At 32.8% G+C, this 8491-nt stretch overlaps 1 protein-coding gene across 1 annotated transcript; it reads right to left on the bottom strand.

Annotated features, from left to right (window-relative positions):
- Positions 1-1371: 1371 nt before the first annotated feature.
- Positions 1372-5654, bottom strand: LOC113496568 (Golgi phosphoprotein 3 homolog sauron). Its single transcript, XM_026875829.1, has 5 exons — positions 5332-5654; positions 5097-5244; positions 4526-4624; positions 3840-4015; positions 1372-3466 (listed from the first exon to the last, which is right to left on the bottom strand). Exons 1-5 carry the CDS (start codon positions 5515-5517, stop codon positions 3218-3220), a joined length of 858 nt encoding a protein of 285 aa, XP_026731630.1. The 5' UTR covers positions 5518-5654; the 3' UTR covers positions 1372-3217.
- Between the last annotated feature and the right edge of the window lie 2837 nt (positions 5655-8491).

Genomic DNA, 8491 nt, shown 5'->3' with positions numbered 1-8491 from the left:
CAAATGAGCTAGTAGATAGATGCATGAATCTTTCCGACACAAGTTTGCTCGGATCGATCTAGTATTTTCTTCAAGGGAAATACTGTACAAATCTTTTATTTTTTTCTGGATTACGAGGTATCAAACAAATCAAGTGTTCCGAATTTGAAATGGTGTAACCAAGCCCATTGTTTCATCGACGTTTATATGAAAAATATAAGATCTTTTCAGGTCGCCGTGATTAACACAGGACGGTTTTAGTGTGGATTAATGTATGACGTGTTATTACGATTATTATGTTATTTGATAGGCATACTTTATGTATGTAACATTGTGTTACCTATTTTGTTTTATTTTTAGTATGATTATACGCATAAACGTATATGTTCTTTATTAGAAATTTTGACATGTATAATTTTATTAATTATAAGATTGAATGACGTAGCAATTTATGCCGCCTCCGTGTTCGGGGCTGTGCCAGGTAAATCAACGTTTGGGGTATTTCTTTCTTTGAGTTTTATTTTATTAGCCGGCAGCAGATACGTCATGCTCCCTTAGTCGTCACTGCCTGCGGTGGCGTCTTGGGTCGGGTCACCTCCTTCCCTCAAATATGGCGAGGGAGGTGATGGCTGACCCTTGCGTCATACTCGTGAACGGGTGCTGCTTGCGGTGGCTGGTCGGTCTGCTGACCTTGGCCGAGTAGTTGACAGTTTAAGTTCATAGTGGCTTAGGTACCATGACCTCAAATTTTTGTTTATTTGGCACGGCACCTACATACTTATTTTGATATATTTTTTAATAATTATATTGTAAATGGAAAGACAGCGTGCTGCTGGGGAGTTTGTTGCGCCGTTTCTTCTCTCACAGCAAAAGCACTTAGGAAGCGGTGACGGGTGGGCAAAACTGGGTGCTGTCAATGTAATTTGACCTTCAAAAAGTGCTACTTAGTAGCCTAATTTGAATAAATGACTTTTGATTTTGATTTTGATTTTGGTTATAAATCGAGCTATACTATCAAGATTAAACTTTAACAAAATGATAAATAAATGAGTTACGCATTTAGATTCACCGGCTGCGATGCGTCACACTTACTATATATAGTTTAACAAATCAACGTCTAGGTAATCTAAGCAATGCCATTGTTTAAGACTTGCTACCACGGCGTGTTGTCACGACGATCGCGTCCGTGGCATAATTATGCAGGTGAAGTAACTTTAACTTAATTTATTGCAGGGATTGATGCTTCATGCTGAGGCAAAAGGTATACCTGTTAGCACACAATGCTTAGGGCGACTATACTGAAAAAAGCAGAGAATTGTCACGGAAATCAGCTTCGGAGAATGCAACGATTAATCGATTATTCCATTAAAAAAATAGTAAAAAATGCTAAAATTATTTACTAAGGAATATATTTGAGTAATTTTAAATACTATAGTACGTGTATGATACATAGTTTTTTATCTTATTTTTTTACATGTCTCCATCACTTTTGAATTTATTACTTTAATAGTCGCGGCTTTATGGTTATTTACAAACCAAAATAATACCGTAATTATATACAAACCCAAAATCTAGTAGTAACTTAGGTGCTAAGAATAAGGATCGTATGTAAAATACATAGTCCATGTAACAAATAGAACATAATCATAATGAAGTGATTAGTGTTACGTCTACTTATAAATTACCTAACTAAAATGACAACACAGTAATTATATTTATTGATTTTCTTGTATTTTTTTCAAAACGGTGCTGTCGTGTTCCGATTCAGATGAAACAGGCAATTTAATCACAATAAGCTTGTCATTAACAATATTGTAAATAACAGTCCTATTTATTGATGACACACTGTATATTAGATATACCCTTTACTCGTGTATTTTACTGACATTATGAACTAACTTTATATTAAAAATAATGATAATCAAACCAACTATCTTAAAGTAGTACTGGGCTATAAAATCTCATTATTTGCGTAGCTATTTGACAATCAAAACGTTTATTTGTATAATAAACCCAGCTGTTAAATTCAATACATCGACATTATTGGACACACTAAGTAAACTGCTTGAGAACAAAACAATAATTTCCTTTTCATAAAAGACTTATAAAATTACCATAGATTAAATAACATGATATAATTTTGAAAGATTTCTCCCACACATACATTCACGTCATGTTATAACATCTTACCAAATTTTCGCGTTCATACCATGGTTCGTGCGCAATAAAATATTGTGAAAAAGACACACACACAATTTATAAAAAAAAAAATAACATCAATATAAACTTTATAAACAATCTTGTAACACCAATTAAGAGCTTCACTTTTAATAAGGATTATAAACACACAATAAACAGTTTCAAATTATTGAAAAGCAGATCAACATACATATACAGAAATCAACTAAAATTTTTAAACAGTTTTATATAACGTAATATTTACTGTTAAAAATAATAAGTAAGCATTTGTCAACTGGTACAGTAGGATAACAGACACATATAATTTACAGCCTTATAAGTCGCCGGGTTCACAGTTAAGAAGTCCCCAAGAAAACAGGTTGAATACGCATTCCGCCCTCCCTCCCATAATCTAGGTGCTTAGTCATGAAATAATTTATTTCCAACTACATTAACAAAGGCTGTTGGTAAGATACGTTGGTCGGTTTCATATTGTTTTGTGTACTTTTATCCAGCTGTACAAACTTAAAAATCTTCAAAATTTATTTTAAACATCAAATTAGTTAGGTTTCCATTTGTGCTATAATGCCGTAGGTATATAGTATCAGATAAAATAAATTTAGAAACTATGCTTAAATCAAGTAAAATCATATGACAATGTTATGAATGACTAAGAATGTTACAAGTAGCAATAATATGCTATTTAAATAAACTACTCCGAATATCACCGATAAAATGTTTCGAATGACCCAAATGAAATAATTTAATACTGGTTATAATAAAATAATATAGATAATAAATATATTGATTTTGTACAAGTTCATTTCATCTGTAACACACTGCAGTATAATTATTCCCCTGGGAATCATCATTATCAAATTGCAATGGCCTATAAATTAGTGTCAATTATTGTTAACTTTTGATAGAAACAAATTAAATGACAATATTAACTTATATTTATTTTAGGTTTAAAGTAAATGGGCTATAAAGTACTAAGTTAAACTCAACGTAAATTTTACCATTTTCTAGTTGCCAACAGTGATGACGACACGAGTTACCGCTATTTAGTGAATGCCGCGAACACCGCCCACATAATTTCGCAGGCATCTGGTCGCATGGCTTCAGCTTCGAAGTCTAGATCTAAAAGTGCGCGCACGCGTCGCGTCGCTAGCTCATAGTCTTCGTCTGAGAGAGGCGCGAACGCGTTTTCCAATACATCACCTGAGTGGGCGAGCATCAGTAGCGCAAGAGATCGTTTATCCGCATGAGCGACGTCAGTGATTGAGCGCCTAAGGGCTGCTTCTTGTACCTGAAAGAAAAATTAAATAGAATTCTCAATATTTTAACTATTCTGCACCTGCTTTTGTTTATGCATACAACTATGTTAACATATTTTGGATACCAATAAATGAGCCTACTTTGTTTTGTAAAAACTACCTGTTTGCCTTTAATGTCAGCAACATTCATAAATTTCAAGTTACTGCAACATTTTTTTCATAATTTGTCTAAATGTCAATGTATGGATTAATGTCATATGTTAGATTTGTTATCTATATTGTATCTCTTAATTCAATCAAATATTTTAAAAGCAATTTAGTTTATTATCAATACAAGGAACAATGATAAGAAGACTACATTAAAAATATACATGTTTGTACTAAAGTTAAATTTAAATTATTTACCTTTTTAACCAAGCGACATTTGACCACATTATCAGTCAAAGGGTGTGTGGTCATATCAAACAACAAAAAGTTTTGCTTTTCTGTTGTTAGCACTCCTTTTTCAACAAGATTTTTTGCCAGCCTTTCACGAACATTTTTCAATTGATATTTAAGTTTCATTGGATTCCATGTCTCACCTGTGTTAATTTAGGAAAAAATAATTATTATTTAGACACTTTTCATTCATATTTTATTGGTTTGTTAATGCAACCACTTCAATATTGTTCAAAATAAATGAGTTTAAGGTAAAATATTTGGAATGGGTTTCCTTCCATACGCTTCCCTAACACAATACATAAAAAGTGCCCCTGATAAATATTATAGGAATTAATTTACTCTTTAACATTGTACCTTTGCACTTTGTAATTAATTACACTGCTGTGACATAAAAATGGGAAATAATGTATTTTTCAAGGTTTACTTTAAAAAATTAAGTTAAGCACATAAAGTATAGGTGTGTACCATAGGATTGTTTCTTAATTACAATTTTTTATGCCATTTACACTGAATATGACTTCAAGAGGATGAGTTTCACAGCAAGCCCAAAAGGAGAGGTCTTATTAAATTATGGTGAATATTGACTTGGGACTTTGTTTTAATTGAAAGCAAACCTTAATCTAAAAAAAATAGTAATGCAGTATACAAACCACTAAGATACTCTATCCAGCTTTGAACTGTTTCCGGTGGTTCGGTTTCTTTCATGTGTTTCAAGGCCTCATCTAGCAATACATCACCTGTTGGTGTATCTGTAACAAGTTTTACACTTGAACAAGTTACTCATTACATACATCATGCCACAAATCAGTAATTCATAATTGTAACAAAAAAAAATGCTGTTCTATTATATTGCAGTAGGTATACAATGCTATTTCTTGTTTGTTTTTCTTTATATAAAAGGATTCATTTACACAATGTTGCTTGATATTAAATATAATTGTATATAACATTGTAGTAGGTAAAACCATATACTTAATTTAAATTAACACACCAACTCAAGTTTAATTATGGCTGATTGTAGCATTACTAATGGAGGACATAAAAAGAATTTAATCATAGACCATTCTTTTCACCAATACATGACTTTTATTGCCAATAAAACATGAAAAACACAATGTGAATGACTTCTTAAAAATTTAAAGCAGTTTTAATATTATAAGTGTGCCATTCAAAACATTTACATGATAAAGTGATATAAACATAATCAAACCTTTCTCTTACCTGATTTAACTATTACTTTTCTAGATAACAATCCCTTTCTACGCATACCAGCTCTTTCTAATTCTACGCGGCCTCTCAGACCAAGTTCAATTAAAATACATCCTCTTAAGCCGCTGGATATGCAATCATTCCAAAATGATGTGTAACCCTGAAATGATCATCATAATAGATGAAATAGTCACGACGTGTATTAATTTTATGTATTTCGCAAACACTCGAGTATACGTTCGCTTACCTCTTTGTCCTTTAGTCCTAAAAGTAATACTTCTTCCATTAGTGTCAATCGTGTTTCCTTTGAATCCCCGTCATCATAAGTTTTATCATTTTTCTTATCATCGACGTCGTGGTGTTCCTTTAATTCTGCATTGTCCTTAATAACGTTAACGTTTCTTCGTTGCACCAACCCCTCAGATCGATTCATTTTAACATTTAATAGATTTGCAAAATAAAAACAAATGGATTTAATAAAGGCGAATATTTAGATATTTCCTGAAATTCGTAAACGAATAGTTGACGTTTACTATGCGACGTGATGTTGTTGTGCAAAACATGGCCGACGAAGAAATAAGACATTCCGTTCGTTCTGAAATCATTTGAAAAAATGATAAAGTTTTTGATTTTTTAATATAAGGGAGTGAAAATCAGTTACTTTTTATAGTGAATCTGTTTCATAAATTTACTATATTTATGAAATTTATTGTACATATTTTTTCTGTAAATTAGAAACATGTACGTAGAACGAAACGTTTCGAACCTCTTTTCTCAACAACGAATAGCCAATACTATACTAAACTTTCTTTAAAACTTCGTGAATGAGTTTACAGCGATGTTTATTATGTCTAAGTGATTCATTATATTGTATACACTCCAGGGTTAAGAATATAAAGGTATCTAGCAGGATTTGTCCCTATAAGGGTCTAACTTTTAAAAATTGTAGTAGACAGACCTTCCATCTTTATATGAGTGATTGAAATGTTCGGTTGGGTTCCTATTGCTTTCAACTTAACAAATATATTTTTTCTTAAAAATAAAAAACTATTAACCACACAACTAGATTTGGCGTGGTCACCTACCTATACCACTTTAAGAAGTATCCAGGCGCTTCTTATTCTTGGAGCCTATCACAACCTCTTAAAGTAGGTACCTACTTCAATTGTGAAAAAAAAAATCAACGCTCTGATAACGAGTAAGTACTTACTCAAAGTTTTTGTTTACTTACTACCGATCATAAAAAAAAGCTTTCCTAAACGTCTAAGGTGACGGGGCTTTCACTAGATCGTCGGTAATTGGCCACTGCCGGCTACTAGAACCAAGAGAATCAGACGCGTACAAAAGTAATGACGCTGGCAGCAAATAATGGTTAAACGATACCTTAACTCGTTTCATATACAATGCAAAGTCGCTGTGAATGACGTCAACATCGTAAGCGTAATGTTGGCAAAATGTAAATGAAGTTAAAATTACCTGATGGGAAAAATTAGGATAGGTATAGGTAAAATGGTCAGACAATAGCAATGGGTGAGTATCTATGTATCTTACGTAAGATTCTCTAACTCACACTACCAGCTGCGATCTCAAACTTTGGCCTATTTTTGGCAAACACCTTTATAGAGCCAGTTAAAGAAAGCAAAATTATAAACCTACAAAGAGGAATCTTACGTTCTCTTTAGATCCTCTGATGACTTCATAGTGACAGTTGTTGGTATATCCATATAATCCCCTATGGCGGGATTAGTAAGATAAAACCACATAAAAGTGTAATTGTGGCACAATTCATTTAACCAGTTACAGGCTATTTACGTTTTGTTCTAGTCAATTCTCGAAACTATGAAAATTCATGATTTAGAGAACGCTAAAACTGAAATTAGTGATACAAAGAATGTTTACTTTATCAATATATTGATATACCTAATTACTTCTATTAAAAACATCTCTCAAAAACAAATGAAAGTGTTATTTATATTGTAGACGGTGAGACAGCAAAGTCAAAATATCCATATTTTCTTCTTTGAGTCCAATAAATTTACCCGTTCGCTTTTATGTATGCGGAGTTAGTTACTCGTATTATAAGATTATGTCGAGCTTTCGCAGATGCATAGTAATAGATTTTCAAGGTATTGAGGCCACATGCCACGTTATAATATCTGCGCGCGATTTCCAAGACGATATACCTAACGTATCGAACTTCGCAGTGTGTATATAATAATCCAGCTGAAATATTCAAAGCCAAACATTACAGCAGTCGCTTTCAGATGCTACTCAATGAAACAGCTGGTTCCTAACATAAATATACAAATACGTAGGTATGTACCTATTTATATGCATAGTATATTTTTAAAGTAGGTATTTTTTATAAAGTCAGTCGGCCTGAAACAGGTGAAACAACAAACATTTTTCTAGCGTTTATGTACTGTTGCTTCGAAAGTTCGAAATAAGAAAAAAATTTGCAAATTTCTATTTTAGATCCAATAATGCACATAGGAGTGTTGCTTACTCTCTGGTTTATTGCTTTTGACTTTGTACGCAAGGAAGATGTCCCAAACTTATGTTGGTTTCAATACTTTCATTATCTGTGTTAAACTTTTTGGAGGCTTGTAAAGTCTCACGAAGTCCAATGAAACATTCGAAGCATGCGCTCAGGGTCACTAAAGATACAATACCAAAAAATCTCTGTATAAATTTCGTCCATAACTTTAGTAGGTTGAACTGCTCCAAGCATTAGAAAAAATACTCGATACCGCTAACGGACAAACTATTAGAAAGTGATGAGTTGCACGGCATCGACAAGAATTATTGTTATACAACACTCTGAATTTTGATTGAACATGGCATGATTTTGTAGCAAATATGCTGCATATTGCCATGTTTCCTTCATAAGGCACTAGAATCGACTTGCAAGCAGAGGTTTCCAGACACTTGTTATAAGCGTAAAGCACTTTGTAATATTAATGTCCTATTAATTATTAATATTACAAAGTGCTTTACGCTTAAATACCATGACAGTACCAGGGCGAAGTCCAAGGTAAAACCTCGATAGACAAGCATCGGTTAACGTGCTTAGCTACTCGATGGAATAAAAGCTGATTGCAGGTCTCTTTTTTTACAAATTTATGTAGTTAGCTTTAACAAGCAGTTTGCGGCTGGAACCGCGTTACCAAACTATGGCGTCGCTCTCGACTGCTATCTAAAGTAATAATAATAATAATAAGTTTTTATTTACGAAAAAGTATTGCAGTGATTACATTACAGTTGGATAGTTTAACATAGTTTATATATATAATGTATCTACAACAAAGTGGGTGTAGTACTGCTCTCCTAGATAGGCTACTAAGCAACCTGTGTTGCAGAAAGTATTTAAGAATTGACTTTTCTTTCTACATAAAATTCTGGTTAGC

This window comes from Trichoplusia ni, chromosome 8 (assembly GCF_003590095.1).
Source record: "Trichoplusia ni isolate ovarian cell line Hi5 chromosome 8, tn1, whole genome shotgun sequence".
Lineage (NCBI taxonomy): Eukaryota > Metazoa > Arthropoda > Insecta > Lepidoptera > Noctuidae > Trichoplusia > Trichoplusia ni.
Note: the sequence above shows the minus strand (reverse complement) of the source record. Positions and strands in the feature narration are given on the sequence as shown.

Excerpts from the sequence above, each read along its gene's own strand:
- LOC113496568 (XM_026875829.1), bottom strand. The coding sequence starts at position 5,517 with ATGAATCGATCTGAGGGGTTGGTGCAACGAAGAAACGTTAACGTTATT. Across the intron at positions 4,625-5,096 it reads AAAAGTAATAGTTAAATCAG|ATACACCAACAGGTGATGTA; the intron begins GTAAGAGAAAGG and ends AACTTGTTACAG. Across the intron at positions 3,467-3,839 it reads AATGTCGCTTGGTTAAAAAG|GTACAAGAAGCAGCCCTTAG; the intron begins GTAAATAATTTA and ends TTTTTCTTTCAG.